Source organism: Thunnus maccoyii, chromosome 11 (genome assembly GCF_910596095.1).
Source record: "Thunnus maccoyii chromosome 11, fThuMac1.1, whole genome shotgun sequence".
Taxonomy (NCBI): domain Eukaryota; kingdom Metazoa; phylum Chordata; class Actinopteri; order Scombriformes; family Scombridae; genus Thunnus; species Thunnus maccoyii.
The window spans coordinates 32855794-32883793 of record NC_056543.1 but is presented as its reverse complement, the minus strand read 5'-3'; the positions used below and the strand labels follow the sequence as shown (position 1 = coordinate 32883793).

The 28000-nt window shown below is 39.5% G+C and overlaps 1 protein-coding gene across 1 annotated transcript; it reads left to right on the top strand.

Annotated features, from left to right (window-relative positions):
- Position 1: 1 nt before the first annotated feature.
- Positions 2-27978, top strand: LOC121907070 (MAGUK p55 subfamily member 4-like). The gene is made up of 18 exons (XM_042426409.1): positions 2-48; positions 1383-1466; positions 1617-1748; positions 8904-8985; positions 9177-9262; positions 9526-9597; positions 9948-10144; positions 11597-11652; positions 12189-12206; positions 14388-14429; positions 14537-14557; positions 15379-15417; positions 16711-16878; positions 17844-17924; positions 19132-19225; positions 19367-19475; positions 24913-25047; positions 26309-27978. The coding sequence occupies exons 2-18, from the start codon at positions 1386-1388 to the stop codon at positions 26492-26494; spliced, it is 1599 nt and encodes a 532-aa protein (XP_042282343.1). The 5' UTR covers positions 2-48; positions 1383-1385; the 3' UTR covers positions 26495-27978.
- The last annotated feature ends 22 nt before the right edge of the window (positions 27979-28000 follow it).

Sequence of the window (28000 nt, the reverse complement as noted above, 5' to 3'; positions counted from 1 at the left end):
CTGAAGCCCAGCCCCTTTCTGCCTTATGCCTCAGGACTCTTACACGAGGTTTATATATATACACAAACACATACTACAAAACAAAATCTGTCACTATTCAATTACATTAGATTAGATTAGCAGATTTGCTAATGTATTTTGTGGATGCTAGCATTAGCATGTATACTGGTTCAGTCACACTGCATGAGCAATTCAACCTTAAAACCTTTGTCCCAATTCCCGTATGTAATGGAGTTGGGAACATATTCTACCCATTCATGTTCTACAACTTGATGTTACCCCAGGAAAATTCAGAATATCTTCAAAAGCTTTGTCACTGTGGGACTGAAAAAATGGAAAAACAAATTTAATATGTATAGCCTGAAGAAAAAGATTGTGCTGTTACAATATGAACCTGAAGTGTGTCTTAAAGTCCTAAAAAAAAATGTGTTTTGCTTATTATTTTTTCAGTTGGATGTATGATCTTCACTGTGCACAATAATGTATGTGCAGAGTTTTTTTCACATTCATCTGCACATGTGATTCATCTGTGATCACCTTAAATATGAATTTAAAACATGTACCTACATGCAGGATTTGTGATATCACAACTAGTCTGGAGCCAGTCATGGTCCATTATACAACTCATACAAGTACGATGTAAAAACTTGAAGCCTCCAGTACACATACACTGACTTTTCAGTAAAGGGTTAGGTTTAGTAGGTATCTTGTGTCCAATGTTGAACTGGCCTAAAATATATATACATATATATATATATATATATATATATATATATATTACACCCCATGGAATTTCTGACTGAACAGACAGTAATGTCAGGGTGTATTGTTGAGTTGTCACCTCTTTAACCTAATTGCTAAAATGTGACACATACTGGTGTCTAGCTTTTCTTTCTCAGCATTCTGTCATTTTAAGTTAAAGGCAGATTACAACTCTGAATATGTTGCAAGGTGTAGACAAGTGGCAGACACAAAACTACAGAAAACACAAACTTCTTTTCTCCACTGTGAAAACAACAGTTTTTTTTCCCCAAATAAGCTGGCCTTGACTCCTCTCCCAGCCATTTAAACTGCCTGCTACTCTTAATGGGGAAAGATGAGCTGGTTTGATTGTTCACTGAAATCATATGTCACTTGGAATAGGAATCATATGAAACATACTATAACTCCACCTGCTGATTATACTTGAGCGTCTGGTTTCAAAAATTAAAAATATTATTAGATCACACCAATGTGCCTCAAGTTTGAGCTTGTTTGCACCCAGTTTGACACCCAATAGGCCAAAGGGTTTGCTGATGTGCTGTCTCCAATTTTTCTCCAGACAGTATTGGGCTTTAGCATTAAAATCTGTATTCCTCACTGTCTGCTTGTCTATCTCTCAGATCATGACTGTCATGCAGAGGGCCCACTGTCCCTCTGCTGAAGCTAGAGAGCTCTACAGCCTCCTCAGCTCACCACACATCCAGGTCTGTACTCTCATTTAGTAATATTTGTGCACATCCAAAGCCTGTGCGTAAGCCAGATATGCACAGAATGGAAAAGAGCAGGGCTTGCAGCTCATATTAGATGCTATGTTATAACACCTGTACCTGTCTCTGTGTCATTGTGTCTCTCAGGCCCTCTTGTCATCCCATGACAGCGTAGCCCAGTCAGACTACGGACCTGTTTTACCCCCTCTGCCTGATGAGTTGCCTGAGGACGAGGAGGCCATGAGGATTGTTTGTCTGGTGAAGAATAATCAGCCATTGGTGAGAAAGAGGCATCTTTGTAATTCTCAGTTTAGTGTACTTTTCTAGTTCAGTTTTATGCAGTTGATGAAATTGGTGTATTTTCAAATCTGACGTTAGGGGACTGTAAGGGTGTCTGTCCTTTGCATTTTTCATTAAATCTACTAGAAAAGTTATAAAATGCTTTGACTGGTCAAACTTGGAAACACTGGTTTGCATATCTTATGCCTGAGGAGGAATAAATAAGGAATTTTCTGTTTGTCAGTGCAGCATTCAATATTTCCTCTGAAATAATAGTTTATCTATTCTCTCTATATATAGATCTATAGCTACTGATTGGTCAATGAAGCCTTATGAAGCTTTGGGGCTTTATTTCTGTTTGTGCTAAAAAATAGACTTGCAGCTTTGGTGCTTTAAACTCAGTAGTGACTTCTGGTGGTTTAAAAAAGTTATAGAAGCCTCTCTGATTTTATGTTTTTAACGTCATGTGTGCAATAAATATCCAAGACACCTACCTATTATTTATTCAATCTGTAATACTCTTGTTTAGAAGTGCTGCAGTAAATGTACATATTATTGTAAAATCACCCGGAGTCCACTGTGGGCTCATATGTTTAACTTCATGGTCAATATTTATCTGACATTTCATATGACTCACATACGATGTGATGTGATTGGAGACTGATATTAATTAAAATACTACTCTTGTACTTGGTAGGCTATAATGTGAAAATGTTCCCATACTTATGACTTTGTCTTTCTAGTGTACATCACCATATTTCTCAGTTATTCTCCTCTCTTCTTATCTCACCAATGTGCATATCACTTGAGCATATTGTTTAGTTGCAAAACTGTCAAACTAATCTGAACTGAAGCACTCTCTGAAGCATCAGTGATGTTTGATGCTTTGGTCGTCATTAGTCACGTGGTATTCTTCATTTGATACAAACTCTGACACAACGTAAAACAGTGCACTTCACTGGAGCGAAACAAGCTCTGGTATCAAGCAAGCTCTTCCCATCACTACTGCTATCATTACCACTAGCTGTTTTCTATCAACATAATGAGGAAATGTTGTTAATGAATGTATTTTCCAAATCACAGAGTGTTGATACCGAACACATCTGTAAAATGTTCACTGACAAAGAATTTCATTTCATTTCCCGCAATATCTGCTGTTGCAGTGTAGTAACCCCTCTTTTGAAGGTTAGGGAAAGATGGCGGTCTTGGTTAAACATTAAAAAACTCAAAAGTGGACTTTATTACCATTTGACCAAAACACAATCTTTCCCTAACCCTAAGGAATAGTTAGGCATTTTGGGATCTCACTTATTCGTTTTCTTTCACATGTTATATCTTGTTTGTGTGATTGGTGTAAAAATGAAATGTAAAAAGGACACATTGCAGGGGGTTATGTGCTGGACAATTTCTTGGCTGAGCACAGTGGCTTTCTTGAGTCTCCACTGGTTCCCTGGCAACCTCACGGTGATGACAGGACTCCAGGAAATAGCCTGGCAACTCCTCCCGTAACACCACAACTTGTCGTTTTTACATTTCGGTTTTTGTGGATTTAAACAAAAGGAGCTATATCATGTTAATTTGTGAACTTAAGAGGTGCTGGTAGGCAGATTTTGTTACCTGTGGAGATAGCCAGGCTAGCTGTTTTCCCTTCTTTCCAGTCTTTGTGCTAAGGTAAGCTAACCGGACACTGGCTATAGTTTCATATTTAACACACACGACAGTGGTATTGATCTTTTCAACTAACTCTCTGCAGACAAGCAAATAAGCATATTTTCCCAAATGTCAAACTATCCTTTAAACATCAGGCTTTTGTTGCCTAAACTTGACTCAGGATGTTTACCCTGGTCTCTGGTGTCAAAGTGATGCATATGAGTGAACCTGTGAACATAATCCAGGCAGCAATTACGTTTCCCTACAAAATGTAATTGGTACCATAAAGCAAGTTTTAAACCTTTTTAAACCATACAAAAAAATGAGTTTCTTATCTTTCATTCACCAAGAATGGAGAAGATCGCAGGGGAAATGTGGAAGATGGAGTACAAGTGATTCGTAGTCGGTGGAGCAGCCTTCGTCGCCTCACATTGGAGCGCCTCATCCCTGCGAGGAGGGCATGGTCGAGGGAGGAGCTTAGAGCAACTGAAAGTGAAGCCAGGCTTTTGCCTCTTTCTAGAGGAGGCCAGTCCTGCCCCTTTCTCCCCCGCTATGAGTCAACAGGAAGTTGCTGTTGGTGTCCACAAACCACAGAGCTTTTGAAGAAAGAGTTCAACCAATCAGCTCCCTCTGTCTTCAGTCCCACCCTCTGCACTGGTAAGAGGAGGAGGAGAGAAATATGGTCAATTCATACAATGACTAATCATTTGTCTATTTCCTCATGTCATTCTTTATCCGATCATTCATTTAGCCATTCAGTCACAACTATGTGGATGGACTAAACAGTCCATCCATCAGTATTTTCACTTGTAAATCATGCACTCCATCCATTCATTCATCTATGCATATCTGCATTTGCCTATTCCTTTGACGGAAAGTCCATCTTTTCATTCATCCATTACTTTGGAACGTGACAACCAGTTTACTCATCAATTCATCCACTGTGTATCTTTCAGCGCACAAAATTCTCTGTATCATCAACAAGTCATGTCACTCATTGTTATAATCAGTTTTTTCATCTTGCCATCATTTGGCTCATTTTTTTAGTTTTTCCTGCATGGCTGGTCTTTTCAGTGATGTGTATTTCCCTTTATGTTGGCATTGAATATGCCAACTTTCTTTCTGTTCTTCTTCTCCCTCCTTACATTGAGGTTCATTTTCAGAGAAACCCAAACACAACGGGGGAGAAGGTAACTCTATTGGAGGGAAAAGCGATGACTACGCCCACCCTCCTCCTCCAATACCAGCTTACAGTCTCAGCCTTTCTAACTCCCCTGTCCTATACAAAAAGGGGGCTATAGGTGGACACTCAAGGAACATCCCTACACCTGGCAGAGCCTCCGCTTGTCCTAGGATGAACCCTGTTAGAGCCCACACAGCACCTTCTAGTCCTGCAACTCAGCACTCCACTCGGAAGCAGGGAGTTAGCACTCTGCCTATTTCTGGCAGACAGCATGGGTATCAGACAGGACCTCATAACAGATGCCAAGAAGAATCTCTAAATTGTCCCTCAATGCTCCACTACTCTACTGCTCCACATCACAATGGATGCCAGAACCAACCAAAACAGTCAAAAAACAAGCAGCAGCGGCAACCAAAACACCATCAACATCATCAGCCTCCTGAGCTTACCAAACAGCGCAGCGTGGAAGAGCTTAGGTCCACTGTTCAGACACTGGCCAGCAGTATTGAGCATGGCACTCATGATGTATGCCACCTTGGTCAGAAGATGGTGGCAGCGACAGAGATGATCACTGACAGCGTGGAAGAGAACGCCCAGGCACTCAACCTGCTGGCTGAGGTGGTTGACAAGCTCCAGGGACTCATTGTGGCCAGCAAACACCCCATGCCATCACCTCCATGCAGGCCAAAACAGCACTCTCCTCCCCAAGCTCCGCCAAGGGTCTCCTCAATCTCTCCAAAAGTAGTGTGCAACCCTGCCACACCTTACCCACATCACCTCTCATTCTCCTCTTCTTCTTCTTGCTCCTCCTCTTCGTCCACATCTATCAGTTCCTGTGCAGATGGCTTTGCAATGTCTAGGAGTCCAAGACGATTGAATGGAGGCTCAAAAAGGATGGTGGTGGCCTTTGGTGCCACCCAGATGGCAAGTGGCAGTGGTAGTAATGGACAGATGAGGCTCAACAATGGAACAGTTTCTAGAGCTCCTTTGGATGTCCAACAAGACTGTAACGGCACAGGCTGCTTGACAAGCAAGAAGAAAAAGAATAAGTAGACTGAAAACAAACTGTCTCCTCTCCTTCTCTGCTCTATTAATGGAAATTGACTATGAAACTGACTAATATACCTCTAGTTCTTTGACTTTTTCAGTCTAAGAAGATTAAGAGAACATTATTCACAAACAGGAAACCACCTATTAAGTTAAGGGACAAAGTTTTATTTTTAACCTTATAAGAGAAGCAGACTTAAATCAATTCTTGGACAACAAACACTTTCAAGAGACAATTGTTTTTTCATCACTGGCTCTATAACTCGAAGGGGAGAAAGCTAAATATTTAAAAAAGGTACAGCAAAATTACATTCTCTACATCCACATTTCCCATTTCATCCAGCTATCCTTAAAATTATGACCATTTTTCACTTTTTTCATTGGCTCTCTTTCATTCTTTGCTAATGTTTTTCAGACAGTCTGAATACTCTTGTGATGCATTATTTATATACATTTATTTTGTGATACATTATCGATACATGTAGTCAAGATGAGAGCTGAGTCACAGTGTTTTTTTTCGGCATTATCCTAATTTGTCTCTATATTCTGGCCCATCAAATCATTAAGTGATTCAATGCACCTGTGGGGAGAATCTATGGGACTGCAGTGAGAGGGCAAGGTAAATTCGGGTGTCCTCTGTATAATTATGATGCATCATTTGCATCATTTGGTTTAATGGAAGCATAAAGGTTCCATTAAGCATAAAAGCATAATGAGACCTGAGAAATTAGCCTTGAATAACTCCACCTGTCAAGTCAGTTTACATAGATGCATAGTACCTCAAGTTCCTGTCAAGGAGACTATTTTCCAAACCATTCAAATATCAGGGTCACACATTTTCATGATCTCATGAATTGCCACTTTATCCCTTCCAGTCAGTTTTTAACCATGCTAGCTGCATAGCTATAGAAATTGTAATGTCGGTCTGTCAGTTCACCACTTAGGTCCAAACTGAAATATCTCAACAACTGAGATGTATTCAATCAATCAATCAATCAATCTTTATTTATATAGCGCCATATCACAACAGAAGTCATCTCAAGGCACTTTTCACATAGAGCAGGTCAAGACCGTACTCTTTAATTTACAGAGACCCAACAATTCCCCCATGAGCAAGCACTTGGCGACAGCGGTAAGGAAAAACTCCCCTTTAACGGGTAGAAACCTCAAGCAGACCCCGGCTCTTGGTGGGCGGCCATCTGCTTTGACCGGTTGGGTTGAGAGAGAGAAAGAGAGAGGGAAAGGGGGAGGGGGGACAGAAGAAAAACAATCACAACAACAACAACAACAAGCACAAGCATCAATAGACAGGGAAGGATGCCATCAGGACTGTGAAGGACCGCGAAGGTTCGGCCCGGGAGTCAGGTTTTTCTGTGAGATGAGAAAGCACAAAAAAAAAACTCCGGGGAAGAAGCAAAGTTAGTGACATGCATTGATGTTACATGAATGCATACAGATGGAGAGGAGGAGGAGGAGAGAGGAGCTCAGTGCATCATGGGAAGTCCCCCAGTAGTCTAGGCCTATAGCAGCATAACTAAGGGCTGATCCAAGGCGAGCCTGGTCGGCCCTAACTATAAGCTTTATCAAAAAGGAAAGTTTTAAGCCTACTCTTAAACATAGAGAGGGTGTCTGCACCCCGGACTGAATCCGGTAGATGGTTCCATAGAAGAGGAGCCTGATAGCTGAAGGCTCTGCCTCCCATTCTACTTTTAAAGACTGTAGGGACCACCAGTAAGCCTGCATACTGGGAGCGCAGTGTTCTAGTGGGATAATACGGTATTATGAGCTCTTCAAGATATGATGGTGCCTGACCATTAAGGGCTTTGTAAGTTAGGAGAAGGATTTTAAATTCTATTCTAGATTTTACAGGAAGCCAATGTAGTGAAGCTAAAATGGGAGAAATGTGGTCTCTTTTTCTAGTTTTAGTCAATACACGTGCAGCTGCATTCTGGACCAGCTGGAGAGTCTTTAGAGACTTGTTAGGGCAGCTTGATAATAAGGAATTGCAATAATCCAGCCTAGAATTCAATTCATGCATTTGCATGGCAATACAATTCATGTATTGCCATGAATTGTATGACATGTATTGTACAAACATCCATGTTCCCCAGAGAACCAAGCCTACTGACTTTGGTGATCCCCTGACATTTTCTCTTTTCTTTGATTGTTTGTGAAATGTCTTGACAACCATTGGATGGATTACCATGAAATTTGGTACAGACATTTGCAGTACCCAGACGATGAATCATGGCAAAGTTTTTCATCTTTTTGACCTTTTTGGTTTTGAGTCAAATGTCTCATCAACTATTGAATGTATTGCCATGAAATCAAGTATAAACATTCCTGTCCCCCACAAGATGAACTGTAATAACGTTGCGTTTCTGCTGCGTTTTGATACCTATCGCCAGTGGTCCAAATCAGTCAATGAATTGGTACACTTGTTGTGTTTTCCCATTGGTTTAGTTTCTTCTCATACAGAAAAGATTCAAGCAAACCAAAATGCATCACTCAAAGCCCTGTGAGAACATTCATTCCACTCATTGGTTAACCGTGTCTAGGGTGGGAACAAAAACGTAAACACAGGAAGAAGGTCCTGAAGAAGCTCCTATCGCCAAATGCAACATACTTCGTTGTACTGGCCCAACTTGGATCTCAATTTATTCTCCCCGGCACCACTCCAAATTTGTCTGGGACTGGACCAAGACCACTTTGTCAAAGCATCTCAGTACAGTTGTTGGTCCACACAGGAGTATGAGATCTGTGGTCAGATCATCCCAAACAATTCACACCAAGGAGGAAAACAAACTAGAGTCCAATTCAACCAGACTAAACAAGACAAGTTTGAAAATGCCCTTAGTTCAGTTATTGCCTCCATTCTGTTTCGTCTTTGCTTGTAAATTAATGAGGACCACATGAAGGCAATTAGTATTTTATTTATTTATGTATTTATTTATTTATTATTTGATTTGATTGGCTGGCTGAGAGTGTATATGGTGACCAATAGGGACCAAGTCTGAGACTAGCCAAAAACAAAAGTCTGTATAACTGAGGTGTTCCACCTGTTAAAATGAACGGCCAGTGTTAGAGTGACCCATAAGGGATTTCGGCTTTTGCATTGAGGGCTTCCGCCATCCTTTTTTTCATCCTATCCCCTATCTGTATCCCTTCCACATTAATATTGCCCCTATTTCCCCTCTATTTATACAGAGGTATTCAAAACCTTGTAGTTACTGCTACTGTAGCTATTAAATTTGGAGGAACTGTCTGCCTGTCAGGGGGCGACTATAAGAAGGGACGAGGAGACAGGAGAGATCTACATCGCCAGGGTGATTCATGGAGGACTGGCCGACCGCAGTGGTGAGATTAAGTTGTATAACACTATATATGTGTTTCTGTGTGAATGTGTCAGCGAGATGATGATAAGATGATGATGTTTGCAGACAACACATGGGACACACAGATCCAAAATATGCTTTTCACATGGTCAAAATGTGCAGTACCTGGACTTGATATTTGTGTTTCTGTGTGTGCATGCATGTGTGTCCCAGGACTCCTCCATCCTGGTGATCTGTTAGTAGAGGTGAACGGAAACCCAGTGGTAGGACTGGAGCCAGAACAGGTCATCCAGATACTGGTAAGTTTTTAGGTAGGAAAAAAATGTAATTAAATAAAAAGGGCAGAGGTGACATAAGTAAATTTCTTGTGATGACAAGAAGACAATTTGAGCACAATGCAAGTAAAAGTAAAATTTTAAAAATCAAAATAACTCTTTTGGTTGTGAAATGTTGGTGGGATCTCAAATTAAGTGGTGACTAAAGTTGTCCATATTTGTGATGTACCTCTGAATATTAAAATAATTTACCAATTTTTTTTTTGTTTTGTTTTTCTCCCTGTCAGATCAATTCCCAAGGCACTATCCTGTTTAAAGTCATTCCAAATGCAGCTCAGACCAGCAGCAGCCAGAAACCGGTAAGAAACATCCACCAGACTCTACAGCCCTCACATAGCAATGACTTATTGTAAATATAAATTTGAAATGACCGTAAAATGTAGGAGATGCTGACATATACAGGTTGCTCCTATCTCTTAAATTGAAATCTAATGGACAAAATTTGATTTAAAAGGTAAGGCTTTCATGACAACACCTATCTAAAAAAAAAAAAAAGATAATAATGGGAATAATTCAACATTTTGGGACATACACTGAGAGGATACAACTCTCATATCTGTATGAAACTACAGGAGCTTAATATTTAATAAGTATTTAACTTCATCCCTTCCTTTCTCTCTCTGTCTGTCTCTCTCAATTTTACTGTCAGGTGTACATGAGGGCGATGGTGGATTACTGCCCCCTGCAGGACTCCTCCATCCCTTGTCCTGATGCAGGAATGGCGTTTAGCAGAGGAGACCTGCTGGAGGTGGTTGACCAGTCGGATGGACAGTGGTGGCAAGCCAGGAAGCTGTACTGTCCTATGTCCTACGCTGGTCTGATTCCTTCCGCCAGCATGCTGAAGAGGTAACACCTGACACATCCTGAATACTGGCCATAAAGTCTGCATTTAGAGGTTGCAGTTATTTAATATCCTTCCTGTGATAACCCAGCAAACATTAAGACATTGTATGAACATTGTTTAAGCAATCCTTCAAGACGTCCTGTAATGGTTCAAAATAGTTCCAGAATGAAAGTTGTGCGACATCCAGTATTCTGGCTGTCAGCTGGAGGTCCTCTCTGGGCGTGCTAGCAACATCGAAAGATGTTGTTACCATCATCGGTGGGTCTATTTAACTATTTTGCCAAGGTTTATGTCCACAGTGTAAATTCTGCAGCTTTATACAACCTATATGTCTAGATTAACTTTATATGCTCTTTCTAAAATGGTCCAGCTGATGTTCTGTCTGACCTGGACATCATTTTTACAGAAACACACTGAGTCAATACTGACATGCAACAGTATTTTACTAGGATAAACAAAACATAATTAAAGATGATCATCAAAAGTAAAGCTTCTTGTAGATAATTTAACAATTTGAATTCTTGATTCTTTGAATTCCCTCTGTTGCACTTTTCTCCAGTTTCCACTGAGACAATGCTGCAGGATAATGCTAATGCTAATGCTAACTCCAGGATGTCAAACAGTCATTGACAATCTGGGTCTGAAGTCTGTGAGGAAAACAGAGGCTCTAAATCACTGCTCTTCATCAACAGGAGTGTTGTAGAACATACACACCAACATGAAAGTAAACTCTAAAAGCAAACCCACCCAACAGTGTTTCTCTCTTGTTTTTGATGCATTTCAAACTTGAATAGTAGCAAATGCAGCTCTCGGTGCATCTCTTGTGGCAAACTATGAGTATTCTCATGAGGCAGGATGATGCTCTGCTCATATCAAACTTAATAATGAATCCTTTGTAACTCTTATCCCATAACCCAGATAAAGCTCACATGATTGCTAAAATGTTAAAAAACTATAATGCTCAATGATGTTTATTCTATGTGGAGAGGATGTCCCTCTAGGATGTCTGTTCTCAACCAATTAAAGACTAAATTAAACACTTGTAGTTGTTGTATGAATAAAATACATAAAAAAGTAAAAAAACAGTAATAATAACAAAACTTGCATAGATGTGTTGCACAGTGAAATTAAAGTTGCTCTGTATCTGATGGGTGTGTAAATCAGCCTTATACGGTGACAATGATATTTAATTCAGCATTTCCAATTTATTGTCATCCAATCAATTGTCATTTTAATAGAGGAATGATTCGAGAACTTTAGTGTTTCTGGTTATTCACTTTTGTTAAAACACTATTTGTGTTTAACTGCATTTCAAGTTTGTTATCTTACATTTATTCTCTCTCTCTCTCTCTTTCTCTCTCTCTCTCTCTCTCTCTCTCTCTCTCTCTCTCTCTCTCTCTCTCTCTCTCTTCTCTCTCACACACTCCCTCTCCCTCTCTCTCTCTGTGCAGTAGACAGAGGGAACTGTGGTGGTGTCAGCCATTACAGGTTCATACCTGTATCAGACCATGTAAGGACTCATTGCTATCACTAACTTGAATCATCAATTTGCATATACATCACTGGTCGCCTCAATCCCTGCAGTGAAGTCACAGAGTAGTGCTGTTTCCAGTCTTTATGCTAAGCTAAGCTAACTGCTGGAGCTTCATATTTGTTGTACAGATGAGAGTGGTATCAATCTCCTCATCTAACTCTCTGCAAGAAACTAAATGAAAATGTCAAAATTCTCCTTTAAGCAAGGCCCTTAACCCCCCCAACTGCTTTCTCCAGTGGAGCTGCTCCAGTAGCCAACAGATCAGACACTGGGCAGCTTCCAGGTGTGAATGTGTGTAACTGTGAGTGTAAACCCTAACTCACTGAGGTGAGGTCAGTCACTTCAATGACACCTTGTTACACTGCTGTCATTTTGTGTCAGCGTGGTCTTCTTATCCTGTGTCTGGTATTTCCCACCTGTTTCTTAAGCTCTATTTAACATTGTTACTAGGAAAAAACAGGAGTCACTTTTAACCACCGTTTCTTTCTCTCTGTTAATGCTGCTGGCCACAGTGACCTTGGCTGATAATGGTGGGTATGATTGCTGATACAAGAGTCATACATCGACGCAGTTCACTTATTATGTCTACTGTGTCAGGTTGTTTTTATTTAGACATTGTATACAATAGTTTGTCATCTTTTCCTATGACTTTGAGATGATATTGATATGTTTTTCACTGCTCTGAGACCTCTTAATTAACATTTTTTTGTGAAAGGGGCCTATTATTGTAGAAAACAAAGAAAAGGCGATTGAGGCATAAAACTTACAAAAACAGTTTTATCTTAAAATCGGACAGCCTAGGTTCAATACCAAACACATGACAACAAGTTTCCTCTTAGGACAATTTATTTACCAGAACCTGAATGCAACCTTAAAGGATAGGTTCACATTTTTCAAGTCTGTCTTAAAACAACACTCACATGTCTTTATGTACATTGAAAGAAATATTGGTTTCTGTAATGTGAGGTGGGAATTTTTGGGAATCTCACAATTCAATTCAATTCAATTCTAATTCTTGGTGTCACGATTCAATTCATAATTGATTCTCAACTTGTCACAGCCTGGCTCTAGCCTGTGGCAAAAAAGGGAAATCACATGGGTATTCAGTAATACAGAAGTAAATGTTTTTAACACAAGGTACTCAAAACCAACAAAAAATAACAATAGGTAGGGTTAGTCTGTAAAATCAGTCCTGTAGGGAGTGGATGAGTGAGTGTATGCTGTGTGGGTGTTGTATGGTGAAACAAAAGAAAAGGAACCGAAAAGTAATGCAGGAGGGTGTGTGGGAGAGAGGAGAGAACCTGAACCAGAACCTCTCTGACTTGATATATGGGGCACACCCGGCCCAGGTGTGTCCCATCCTGCTAGTCAGTGTGCTCAGGATCCTGCCCCTGCAAACAAAGAACACAGCAGAAACAAGGAGCACAAAGCAGAGGGGCCATCACAAACTGAATAGATAGAAATGTGGGCACTATTTTTAGACTTTTACTTCAGTTACCTGTGTGCCAAACCATTTACTTGTGTCCTTTATCCACTATATTATGAAACAGGGTACTGTAGTTAAGCTGGTCTTGATGAAGGTGACTGTCTGACGAACAGAAGAGTGCAGATAAACATGTGCGAGAGTACAAATCTTGTTGAAGCTTGTTGTTGAACAGTTAACTGCATAAATATGGTTACATTACAGTCTTCCACTTGTATGAGAATAATGAAAGTGTAATTTAAAAACAGAAGTTTGTGTGTTCTGGACTGGGGGATACTACAACACAGTAGTAGGAAACACCTGCCTCTTTACAAGGTGAACTACAAGATAACTCTAGTTTGTGCACACTGTTGTACTGTACCCCAGTTCCTAGTTTCTTGTTCCATCAAGATTACTGACATTATTACAAAAAGGGATTTTGGCATTTGTAAATCAATTTGGAATCATAGAAGATGAGAATCTCAATTTTTATGTGAATCGTTTTTTTCATCCACCCCTCTTAAAGCAATTTCAATATCAGTGATGGGGGACAAAATCCATAGTCCTCGTTTTGTGCAAAAACACATTCTATTCTATGAAGCTTTCAGCAGTTTGTGTTAGACAAATCAACTGGATATCATCCAAAGTTAGTGTTTTTAGTCCCAAATTTCCACTTTGTATTACCATCCTTCTCCCCCAGCTCAGACTAACACAAAGAGGAAACATCATGCTCAAAATACAGTCTGCTGAAGCCTCATATTAGCTTCAGGCTAACTTTGGAATGCATTCTTACACAGAAAGAGGACTGGATTTTGTCCCCCATCACCCACATTGAAATTGCTATAGTACAAGATGTCTTTGTGGACAGTATGGACAGGAGGAACAATCACAACAGCCAATTATTCTTTCATTATACTCTTTATCGCATTTTCATTTCACTCACCAATTTTTTGGAGAGTGAGTTTCCCCTAGACCTAGCAAACAATATGTCCACATATTCATCTGCTATTATTGTTTATTAAATGATAAATAGGTACTGGTGCTGTTATACCTTGTGTAATTTATAGTACATCAGGAAACCATCAGGTCTTGTGATAGGGGCCTGGTCTCACAACAAGACTGAAAATAGTGGTCAAAACAGATCACCGGAGCAGAGTAACTACTCATATACTGTATGATTTGTTACATACTGAAGCCTGGCTGTCTGGAGACAAACTTGAACTAAAAAAGTGTCTTTTCCTTGTTCCAGAGGACGACCTTACACAAGCTGACGACAAACTCACCATAGCAGGTAAAACGTATCAGACACAATGATAAATATATGATACAATTTTATAGACTGAAATTAATCATCCATCAGTGCAGTGGGAATGACTATTGTCTGTCTTCTTTTCCCAGATCACGAAAAAAATTATTTTGGTGGGTAAGTTTGTTCAGACTCATGTAAATACAGATAAAAAATACTGAAGTTACATATGGATCACTGCTGAACAGTCTCATTCTATGTGTTTTATAAAATTCTGCATTATACAAAATAAAGTGAATGGAATTTCTCCGTGATTTCTCAGAAATTGCTGTTTTTATGTTCAGGGGCATTAAATAGTACATGAGCGTTATCCACTAAGGAGGTGGGGAATTATATTATACCACTGCATGTAACATCTCTGAACACAGGAATGTGGACTCAAAAGCAAGACTCAAGAGCAGGGCAGTTTGAAAGTTCTTTACTTAAATCAAAGCTGGGTTCTGCAACAGGTGATCAGTTAGTGAGGGCAAACGAAGCCAGCAAATAGCAGGCTGGCAGAAAACAGGACTGAGTGCTGGAACGCTAAGACTGGGTAGCACAATAGACGGTCTGGCAGATGACTGGGAAATGTGGGCCTGTGTGTATATACTAGGAAGAAAATTAGGGAATAGGGATGTCAGGTGATGGAGAAAACAAGTGTAACTGCAGGGCAGATGGGAGTGGCTTGGTCTGAAATGCAACTTCTCAACAGCTTCATATGACTTGGATATCTGTGGAGACAGAGACATTAGGTAGAGTCTGACACCCTTCCACTTTTTTGTGTACAAGGCCTTTTTGCAAATGTGACCCATCTCAGTATAGAAAACTTGTTTCTATTAACTATCTGTTGTGTGCTCAATTAAAAGCTGTGTTTAAGTAAACCAACTGTTCTGAAGTGTAAAGTGAAATTAATCCTGAAGAGAGAGTGAAGAGTTTTAATGTTTTCTTCCTTCAGATGAGAATGACTCTGATATTATGGATGGAATCTATCTTGGTAAGACACATCTAATTAGTTTGTTAGTTAGTTAACATAGTAAAATTGTATTCACTCAGTCTTAAGCCCCATTTGGACTAGATAAGTTTCTCTAGGGAAGGTGGGGTTTTAACATTACCTGCACTGGTCTGTGATTTTAATCCAGTCCGGAGCACGTATGTGGGTCATTTTTCACCCCCACCCCAGTAATAATTACAGCCAAAGTTACCTGTGGATGTCTTAGTTTTTTCTGTGGGAAGAACTGCTTGTCCTACTTTTTTAACAAATAATAAATGGTAAATGGACTGTGCTTGTATAGCGCCTTTCTAGTCTTCTGACCACTCAAAGTGCTTTTACACTAGGAATCACATTCACTTATTCACACACATTCATATAGTGAATGGGTACAGGGGCTACCATGCAAGGTCCCAACCTGCCCATCAGGGGAAATCTAATCATTCACACACACACAATTTGGGGTTAAGTGTCTTGCCCAAGGACACATTGACATGTGTACTGGAGGAGCCAGGAATCGAACCGCCAATCTTCTAATTAGTGGACGTACCGCTCTACCTCCTGAGCCACAGCTGTGTGAAATTTGACTTTTGCATGACAATAAAGAAACTCAGAAATATTTTTTTAAATATTTTACCACTCTGATAGATGGAAACATGCTGCCACCAACACATAGGCCTTTGGGAACCATTATGACAACTGAAAAAAAGAAAACATCAGGAGAGCAAGACCCCATAAAAACTCATCAAATGGGCTTTTGTTATGTCAGTTATAGGTGGTACTGGCATGTTCTTTTGAGCCCCATTTTTAGCCAATATTTGTTTACATTTTGGCAAATTGGCTGCACTAAAAGTATGCTTAATCAGCTATTAAGAGTTCCTGTGTAAAATGTACCAGTGGATGTACAGACAGCTATCACTGGATTACTTTGATACTGAAGAAAACATAAAAATGTAATGATTCTTAAGTAGCCTCTTTTTTTCTCAGATTTCTCTGAAATAAGAAAATCTGTAACTGAATAACATGACAATGTACATTAATAAAAGAATTAGTCCCACATGTGAAATGAATGAATGAAGGAATGTACTGGTTAGCTGTTTGACAAAGTCAATAATTTAATGGGAAGATACATAGAAAATTATATATTGGTATATATAAATGCACTGTATATTAATAGTTACTGTACTTAATCCCATGGATAATGTGTCAGCAGCTTAATGCACATAAAAATGAGTTAAAAAGAGACTTAAAATGGAACGAAGCAGTCAGTGGATGATCAGTGTTCTTCACTCTCCTCAGCTGGTTTCCGTCGCAGTTTCCGCCTTTGGAGGAGGACGTCCTATAGGAGGAGACGGCAGTCCTGCACCTCCTGCTCACCCAGCAGCAGTGCTCTGTCCACCCCATACGAGGAGGTTGCTTTGTACCAGCGCCCCCCACAGGAGAATCACCGCCTCATCATACTCGTCGGTGAGTTAGGGTGTTTAACCTGCTGTTCACCTGAATTTGAAGACAGCCCATGGAAACAGTTGTTCAACGTCTTCTGTGACTCTGAAGGAGTCAAGTCTAGGGTAAAAAAAACCTCAAACGATATCACTGAGGAAGGCTCCAGAAAAAGCCAGTAAGTGGACCTTGACTTGAGATTTTTTAAATTATTTCATTCATTTGTCAAATCAAATCACTTCAGAAATCTTGGTTTGGGCTTGGTGACTAAAAATGAATGCAAGTAAGGTAAGATTTATTTATATAGTCTGTTCATGGATTTTTTTCAGTTCCAGTTATAAGAGCATTGCAAAAGTAGAGACAAGAGAAAACCAAAGCATGAATCAGCTTTTTTGCGTCAGAAAGTGCCAGATATGGTCCGGTCTATAAGGTGGAAAAATGTGGTCTTATTGACACAGTCAGTGTGCTTTCTTAACCCTAAAAGAGCAACTTTCTGGTCAGCAACCCTAAAGAATGAATGTGTAAAGGAACGCTAACCTTTTCCTCTGAATTTCTGCCTTTCTCTTCTAAAACTAATAAAATCACACATTAACTGTTTAGTAACCATTTTATGAAGAATTATGAATTTAGTGAGAAAATCAGCCTGCAAGTTGCTCTTTAAGACCAATAATGACACCCAAATCTTTTGCCTATAATTGAACCTGTTTTGCAAGAGTTTTACAGGCATCTAAAATTCTGTCTTTCTTTCTTTCAGTCCAAACAACTATAACTGATGTTTTATCCTCATTTTATTTCAAACTGTTGTTAGTCATCAAAGTTGTAATACTTTTGAAGCAGTCTTTTATACAATTTAGACTGTTGGGGTTGCTGGGCACTAGAGATAAATAGAATTGTCTGCATACTAGCCATGAAATCTTGTTTTACATCTACTGTGTTGTCCTTTAAAGTGCAAAAGGAATCTCTCATCTGTTTGTTTTTTTTCTACTCAACAGGCGCTTCAGGAGTTGGAGTTAATGAACTGAGGAAAAGACTCATCAAACTCAACCCTTCGACTTTCCAGGGACCACTACCTCGTATGTAGCAGGAAAGTTGATCCCTGTCTGATCTGTTGTCCTTATCCATTTGCCAGGTCTTGACAGACACCCTCAACCTGACAGTTCTGTTTGAATAGCTACGTGTATTGCCATGATTTGGTCAAATAATTAGACAATTTCATCTGTCATTACTGCAATTAGCTAATTCTGACAAATATTATGACTAACCATTATGACATGTATTTTTTAATATATGTTAATGTAGCCTACACAATAATAATCTTTCACATTGTAATCCTTTTATTTGTAATCTTTTGCATGTTTGTGCACTGCTGCGCATCCGTGTGTGTAACAAGCAGAGTGTATGCGTGTTGTGCACCCGCCTATGTAGGTGTATATGACTGTCTTGATAATGTGCCCTTAAAAGAGTAGTTAAATACTGCACTATTGACTTCAGACCAGGTTTTTGTTGGTCAATCACGCAATCGCTTTCTGCTGCCTCAAGATAGCAATGTGCCAACAATGCGCCTGACCACACCTCATTTTAAGATCAACACATTAATCTGAGTACCCATGGGCATGGTGGTTTTAAAATGCATTTGCAAGTGCATTTGCTTTACTTTGTGCCACTTTGCATCACATTATGCATCTTACACCTGGCGCAAGTCCTAGGGCCCATTAACTTTAGTGTTACCACATACATTAAAATCAGTTTGGTTTTTGACATTGTATGCCCCATGGTGATAGAATGGAATCTACAGTGATAGAAAAGACAAAAAAATAATAACAATTCGGTTGTGTGCATAGCACATTATCCACATATTGACACAAAACACACAAAAGACAACACACAAACAAGTAATTATATCAAGAAACCATATTAAAACAAAAGACACATTTTTAGATTTTCTATGACAAATTCAAGGTTTAATTTACACTCATAAATGATAAATCAACAAATGAAAAGGACAAAGAAAATAAGTCAGGGAAACAAATATAAAAACATTTCTAAATGAGTTCGCACTCCTCTAGGATGATGATGTCTGCATCATTTAAAAAAACATACACTGCGTTTTTTAGCAGACTTGAGGACTGAGTGGATCATAATCTGAAATCCCAGATGAAGAAAAAGATACTGAAAAACACCCAACAAGATATATTTATAAAGACTGCAGCTGTTTGCGTCTGTGTGTTGCTATACTGCTATGTCTCATTTGAATAATTGCCTGTTTTGATTGGCTGTCAGACACCACTCGTCCAATCAGAGCAGAGGAGCAAACAGGAAGAGAATACCACTTTGTCACCAAAGAGCTGTTTGAGTACATGGTCTGTAACCACAGGTAGGCTTTTCTTTTCTTTTTTTTTGACTATTAACATCGTGACTTTTCATTCTTGATATTAAAAACAGTTGTTAAATGAATGTGTGTGTGTGTGTGTGTGTGTGTGTGTGTGTGTGTGTGTGTGTGTGTGTGTGTGTTAAGGTTTGTGGAGTATGGGGAGTATAAGGGTCATCTGTACGGGACCAGCACTGACGCCATTGACGAAGTGCTAAAGCGAGGACGGATGTGCATCATCGATGTTGAACCACACGTGAGTTTCAGTAAGAAGCCGGTCAGTACTGACATGGATTAATTTGTTCCTTCCTTCAGAGGAATCCTTCCTCTGTTGATCTTGTTAAGGTTTCACCCTTATTTTAATTTTTATGAAATTTTTTTACCAACCTAATCATGGGTCTAAGGATAGACGGTGCTGTATGCTGTACAGATTTTAATGCCCTTTGGGGCTAAATTGTGATTTTCGCAATTTTGGGCTGAATAAATAGAATTGTCTCCACTTAATGCGAACAGCAAAGTAATGCTCTTTCAGCAAGTGGTGGGTGTAGCATCAGCATGGCTATTAGCACTTTAAATATGTTGTTATCTAAGTGTCACAAATGTATTTTCATTTATTTTGGACCCTGTGGAGTTTTTGACCACTATGTTTGTACAAGTGGGTCCCCATTTTGTTTATCACAAGTACACGTACACAGCAAAGTGATACACATTCCTACTGACGGTTTCACACTATTGCATTGATCTGCTAGCTAGCAAACATAGATTTAAAAGTATTTTTAAAATCGGCTTTGCAAATATTTTATGATGAAGGAAATGCATTCAAATATACACTCACCAAGCACCTTATTAGGAACACCTGTGCAATCGAATGCAACCCAATACAGCAGCTCTGCCACAAATTCTTTTACGGAGCTTATACATTTTCAGTTTTTGTTGACATTGTCAGAAGGGTGAAAATTCTACTTTATGTTTATTATTTAGGTCATAGTGGGTGGTGGTGATGTCCTGGAGTGCATTATGATGAAAAGTGTTCCTAATATTTTACCCCCCTCATGTATGTTAATGGGTAAGAAGCTCACCATTGTGTGCACTGGTGTCGAGTGGAGTTGTCAGGGGTTCACTAGGGATACCAGCTTGGGCTGCCACGTAGGAGTCTTTGAAGCTTTCGTCAGCTCCAGAATCCACCAGAGCATGTAGGGGCAGACATTGCTGATCCCAACAGAGTGTTGCCTCAAGCTGCATTTGGGGTTGGGGGTTGGAGGTTGGAAAGGGAGGAGGTTGGGCTAACCAGAACCCAAACTGCTCCTGGCAAGCATCCTCTCTTGGCTGACAGGGACAGACAGTGAGGAAGTGGCCTTTCTGGCCACGATAGATCCATTCCCCAGCTTGAATTCTCCTCAAAGATGTCTCCCACTTCACAAAAAAGTCCATTCTCAGTGTATGTGCACTAGAGGTTTCAAGTTTCCACACCACAGTTTTGTAAGTTGCATATTGGAACATGATTGGCTCCAAACTAGTTCACAAATTCTCCTCCTTCAGCAGATGAATGTAAAAATGCATACAGACAGTGCATAAAAATGCAGCTAAAACAGGAGCAAACAGTTGCTTGACCTCGTTAAACACAACAGTAAACAGAAATGTTTTAAGTCTTTACTTACTTACTTTTAAAGGAACTAAGCATTGGGGCATCACTAATATCACTTGGAAGGCTATTATGCTCCATCTGTATGGAGCATAATAGCTGAATGCAGCTTCTCTTGCTTTAGAGCACACACAGGGGACAACTGATGATCTGAGGCTTCTTGTTGGTTCATACGGCACAAGCAATTCCTTAATATCATTTGGAGCAGGGCCATTTAGTGGCTTGTAGACAAGTAGGAGGACTTTGAAATCAATTCTAGCATTTACTGGAAGCCAGTGCAGGAATTTAAGAACAGGTGACCATTGCAATAGTCATGTCTGCTTCTGGAAATGCATGGACTAGTTTTTCAGCATCTGGCATGTTCTTTGCTCTCAAAGGAAAAGGAACCGAGATGGGCTGCAATTTCGTGTCTCTTTGCTTTTGCACCTATAATAATAACTTCAATTTTGTCATGATTTAGTTGCAGGAAATTTTGGCTCATCCATGTGTTAATGTCCTTAATGTGTTTAATCAGTGTTTCCACGTGGCTCAAATCATCAGGAGAGAGGGAGATGAAAAGTTGCGTGGCATCCACGTAATTATGGTATTGTATATTGTGTTTCTTTATGATGTGCTCAAACGGAAGCATATATAGGTTGAACAGAAGTGGGCCAAGGATTGAGCACTGTGGAACCCCACAGGTCACAGTGACTTTATCAGATCCAAATTTTCAATGGAGACAAAGAAATTCCTGTCTAGCAGGTTGATTCTGAACCAATTCAGAACAGGAGCGGACAATCCCACCCAGTTTTGTAGTTTGTCTATCAAAATCCCATGATCGACAGTGTCGAACACGGCACTGAGATCTAAGAGTACGAGGATTGAGAGTTTACCAGAGTCCGTTTTCATATGGAGATAATTTACAACTTTCACAAGGGCAGTTTCTGTGCTGTGGTGAGCTCTAAAACCAGACTGCAAAACACCAAAAAGGTAATGTGTGGTTAGGTAGCTATTCAGTTGGGGTTTTTTCAAAGATCTTACTGAGAAATAGGAGAGTTGAGATTGGTCTGTAGTTACTCATGTTTGAGGGATCTAGATTGTTCTTTTTTAACAATGGTTTTATAACAGCAGTTTTAAGAGCAAAAAAAGTTGTGGGTCAAGACAGCAGGTGGAGGACTTGAGCTTCAGCACAGCATCCTCCAGTGCTGTGGAGTCCACAGGAGAAAAATAAGACATATCACAAGTCCTATTCTTGTGAGCAGGTAACACATCTTCTTTGCCAAAACTCAAAGAACTTCTGTTTTTTCTGATGGTGCTGATTTTGCTGTTGAAAAATGTTGCAAATTCCTTGCATTTTATAGTAGAGAGTAGGTCACGGTGGGTTGAAGATGATGGATTGATGAGCTGATCAACAGTGGAGAACAGCACTTGTACATTATTCAGATGATTATTTATGATTTTAGAGAGAAATGATAGGAAGTTTTTATTTTCTTGTTATAATTGATGAGGCAGTTTTTGTGGATGTCATAATGGATTTGGAGCTTAGTTTTTCTCCATTTACCTTTCTACTTTGTTTTTTCAGTTGTCTTACAAAAATATTATTTGTCCAAGGAGCTCTTTGTTTTCCGGAGATTGTTTTTGTTTTCAAGGGTGCAATATTGTCAATAAGATTTTTTACTTTGAAATTGAAGTTGTCTACCAGAACATCCAGAGATATTGAAGTGGACAGTACCAGATTGGATATGGAGTTAGTAAAGGCCTCAGCAGTGTTGATACCAATATAGCATTTTTGCACAGTTCCCTATTAATTTTTGGGGACTAAAGGAGGTATCAAAAGAAATACAAAAATGATCTGATACTGTAATATCCTTGATTGAGGTTACTGTAATATTAAATCCCTTGGCAATAATCAGGTCCAGAGTGTGACCTTGGTTATGGGTGGGTCCAGAGACATGCTTAACTCAAAAGCCTCCAGTAGGCTTATGAACTCTTTTGTATCATGGTCATTCAGATTATCAATATGAATATTAAAGTCCCCTGAAATGACCATATAATCAAAGTCTGTAGAAATTTTAGACAGCTCGGAAAACTCTTCAAGGAAACCATTTTTACACTTTGGCGGACAGGAAATGACAATAGAGAGAACAGGGCTTGTAGTACAAACAATCTTAAAAGCAAGTATGTCAAAAGTGGAGAAAGCACCAAATTTAACAGAGCTACAATTGAAGTGGCTCCTATAAACAACAGCTAGTCCACCACCACAGCCATAAGATCTTGGAGAGTTAATGAACTCATAGTTTTGGGGGCATAGTTCAATCAATTGACTGTGTTCATTACCTCTCAGCCAAGTTTCCATCAAAAATAAAAAGTCCAGGTTAGAGGAGGCAACAATGTCATTAAAAATGAAAGATTTGTTTGAGAGTTTTCTAGCATTAATCAATGCTATTTTAACACTGATATCACAAGAAGCAGTGGCAATTTTGAGTTGTTTGTGAGGAGCTGTAAGTGATTGGGGGCACCAGGCCACAGGGTGGAGCAACTGAGTGTGGCAGCGGGAGTCATGGCAGTGGCGGGGCAGTGAAGCAGTCGGTCAGAAGTGACCAACGGTGGACCTTGACATGTGGACCAGTGTTTAAAATGGTCTAAAATAAGTTGTCAGCTAAAACACATCCACCCAGAACACTGGGGTGGATGCCATCATTTCTATGAAAAGATGGACAATTCCTGAAAAGATTAAAATTGTCAATAAAAAACGCATTGTGCAGTGCACAAGCAGAGTGGAGCCAGCTGTGGAGGGCAAGAGTTCTGCTGAAAGAGTTCAGCCTCATTTGAAAGGAGGAAGAGGTCCAGATATGTAAATTCTGCCACAGTCTTTGAGGGAGTCAAATAGCTTGATGAAATCTTGTTTTAAGAGTACAGACCTCTGCTTCTGCAGAGCTTCTGACAGGCACACGCAGCGCTGATGCATGCACCCAAAGCAGGAAAACTGGCCACTATGATAGCCAGTATATGTGTAAGTCCGTCTCTCATTACTTGATACTTATTGCATTTAACCAGTGTTGCAGAATACTCTGTTAAGCAAGACGCATTTGCTCCCCCTGCAGAAAATTTTGGGCCACCAATGATAATGATGTCTTTACTAAATGAGCCTTGGAAAAGGAAAGGCGACTCAACTAGCATGCATGTAACCACTGAGACAGGCAACTGGTGAAAGTGTAGCTCACCTGCTGGGACCAAACCAGACCTGACTGTTACTGGGATGTGGTAAAAAAAAAATAAAAAAATCTAAATGAAAAAGGTAACAAGATGGGGCAAATAGTATACAACGAGAAAAAAAAGCTTAATGGTAAACTTTTGGAGTTTTTGTATAAAAATGTTCATTTGAATTTCAGGTAATGGATACACAGTAAGTGACTAAGATTTTACCACTCACTGCAAAAATTCCTATTTACAGTGGCCGTGAGGAGAAACTCATATTTAGTTAAAACATGTAGTGTAGTGTTTTGTTAAAGCATGTTCATTGTCATTTTACTTACTTACTGATAAATCTACATACATGTATTGGAATGTATGTATGTATGTATTGTGAAATATACAAATAGAAATATCATTTCTCCTATATGTCGTGACACACAGTTAAGAGGGGAAAACAATTAATAACAACAAATATGCACACATCTAAAACCACAAAAATAAACAATAGTACTTGATTGGAACAGTATGCCCCCATAACATTTTTTACTGCATCCCCAGGCCAGACAGATTATCCAGCCCCGTTAGCTTGTGCACTAATCAATTAGCAACTAGGTTCTACAGTTAGCTAGTTTATAAACAAAAAAGAATCATATAGATCAGTAATAAAGTGATCAGTTCCCAGTAAGAATCAGAAATTAACCATGTCTGTTCAAATCTGTTGAGACAGACATAGTCATGGCTGTTGGCAGAGCTTGTTGACCTCCAAGGTAGCCATCCTGTGAGGAAGAGTCATCACCTGGAAGCCTTCCCCGGATATAGTTTGCAATGTAGACTTGCTGTTAATTACTAATCGTATATATGTTGGCTTCATTGTCAGTGCATCCAGCCACTTCGGGCAAGGAAACTGAAGCCCTATGTGATCTTCATCAAAGCTCCCAGCCCGGACAGACTGAGGCAGACTCGAAGAGATGCCCGTATCATCACCAACTACACCATCAGCAGAGCATTCAAAGTAAGAGCACTGCCCTCCAGATATCTATCCAGATCTAAATTTTTATTTAAACTAATTTTTCCTGTTGAGATCATACATATTTAGAGAATACATTGTGTGTCTGTTCTGCAGTTATTACACAAGTATGATTAGTATTATTTTAGTGCAATGTACATATTTGTGTTAAGCTTTTGCAGTGGTTAGCACAACAGTAGCACTTTCACATTTAGATGAGCATATCTTCTGGCATGTTTTCATGTTGTCAAATCAGAAGGTGGTTATTTTCAGTTGTACTTACATTAGGATCCCCAGCATGATGGTACCAACAAAGTTCACCTATACCCAAACCATCTGTGAAATCCTGTGCTGCAAAGATACACCAGCTGCTTTATTTTAAAAAAAGATGTAAGAGATTATGAGAAGTTGTACTGATACAAGAAAATCATGAAAAAAGTGGAGACCAAGAACTTCCAAGACCATTTTAAACACAACATGATGTTTTCAAATCATTTTTATGGGTTTTTTGTTTTGATGTTGTGGGTTTATTTTCCCATAGTTAGTTTTATTTCACAAATTGGAGATAGTAGATAATGTAGTATGAAGCTTATAGGAACTGTTCAGCAATTTGGGAAATACGCTTATTAGTTTTCTTGAAATGAGGAGATTGATTACACTCTTATGTCAGTCCATTAAATATGAAGCTGCAGCCAGTAGGTTGTTAGCAAAGACTGGAAACGGGGAAACAGCTAGCCTGTCTCCGTCCTAAGGTAATAAAATCTGCCTAACAGCATCTCTAAAGTTCACTGATTAACATGTTTAAAAAAAAAATGTAAAAATGACAAGTTGTGGTTTTATGGGGGTCATGTGGGGGACTATTTTATGGCTGGGCGCAATGACTTCCCATGCTGGACGGAGCCAGGCTAGCTGTTAACGTCCAAACTCAGCCCAGTGACGTAACAGAACTGGAGACATCCCTGTGCATTAACTCTCACTCTTCAAGGTGCAGCCACCATTTTAGCTCACTGAACTGAAAAAAAAAATTGGTTGAAATGAAATAAGTTAGTCTGCCTCTGAAGAACATATATGTCAAATTTCTAAAACCTCATACCTCATAGTAGTTCACAAATTAAGGCAAAAGTGAAGAAAAAGTGAAGCGCAGAAAATTGACAGCGAAAGAAGAGCAGCAAGAGTAACTAGTAGTAGACAGTTGTAATGACAAAACAAAACAAAATCGGCCTTTCAACACCTTACAAAGCACGGCCTCATGTGTCTCCTTCTGTAGGAAGATGACTTTGTGGAGCTGGAGGAGGCATCCCGGCTGATGGAGGCGAAGTACAAACAGTTCTTCGACAGTGTGCTGGTGAACGACGACCTGCAGGATGCCTGCATGCAGCTCTGCTCCATCATGCAGCAGGCACAGGACGAACCACAGTGGATACCTGTCAGCTGGACCCGAATGGAGGAGTAGAGCAGAAGAGGAGAGGAAAGGAGAGGAGGAGAAGAAAGGGGGAAATGTGGGAAGAAGATGAAGGAAAATATTTGACAAAAGTGGAGAGGGAGTTACAAGTATTGGATAACTGGATAGAATAAGAGACAAAGTGAAATGAGGACATGTAGGGACAGAGGGGAGGAAGATAAAGAACAAGGAGAGGCAAATCAAAGAGAAGAAAATACGAAGAAATGAGGTTGAAAGGGGAGAATACTAAGTGAAATAAAAACAGATGGAAAGCGGTTAGAGAAGGGGAGATGCAATGTGTAGAGAGAAGACTTGAATTTGGAGATTAAGAAGAAGTTTATGGCATAATGGAGAGAAGAGGGAAACTGATGGGTTCGGGAGAACCTAAGAGGAACTTTTCCCAGCTTGTCTTTGGGATTTGCTCCCAAATTCTTAAGTAATATGGAATTTAAGTTATATCAATATCTTTTCTGAGGCAGAGCAATTTTTGAGGAAGAAATAATATCACTGGTTGAGATTACCCCTGGGCAGAATCAAAAAAGCATATTTTTCACAGCACAAGCTAACTGAATGGAAAAGAAGGAACAAAGAAGAAAGGATAGTATAAGGAAATCTAAATTGTCTCTATATTCATTCACAATGTTGGCAGAAAACCAGGCTAAATAAGTAGCTACTAACTACCTTAATTTACAAGGTAACCTCAGGCTAAAAGAAAGCACAGGTAAAGCCTATTAAAGCCCATTGATTAAAGTCTTTCTGTTGTCTCACGTTATAGTATCTCACATCTTCCGTTAAAAGCTGCACTTTAAGTTAAAATTCTCAGGATTTTCAGGTAATCTAACCTCCTATTTATGGTCTGCCTTTTTTCAGGAATTTTGCATCTTGTAATTGCCTCTCTATGAAGTTGTTTTCATTGTTAGCGGTGGAATCCGCCATTCTCATGCAGGATTCAAACCGCATTCCCACGTGCAAGATTCACAGGAAATAATGCAGCATATAATCCAGAGTTACTGTTTGTAATTTGATCTCAGTGATATCTGGCTCACTGTTCACTCTCCTACAAGTGTATCAGAGCTGTATGAGGTTGCTCTTAATGCTAACCCAACATTGCCCAATGTCAAATATGGCCAAATATGAGGGGGCTTTTGGGGTCGTCTTGGTTGTGAGATGATTAATGGGGTAGAAAAAGAAGAAAAATAAAATTCTGCAACACAAATGTATCCATTCTGGACTCTCTGCTGTTTTTTGCTAAATATCAGATAATTTTACCACTTTGAGCCTTGAACAGTTATTCATATGAAACCATATGGGGTATCTAGAGGGGAAAATCACTCTGTTTGAAATGCTAACAAATCATAGCAAGCCGAGAAAGACCCCAGCTAGACCTGTTTTTTTTGTACAATACAAAAGAGGTTGGGAACCACTTTGCTTGTTAGGTAGAATGAAAGTGGATGTGTATATATCTGTGATAATTAAAGATTGAGATAAAATCATAACAGTCCATGTGTCTTCTTCTCT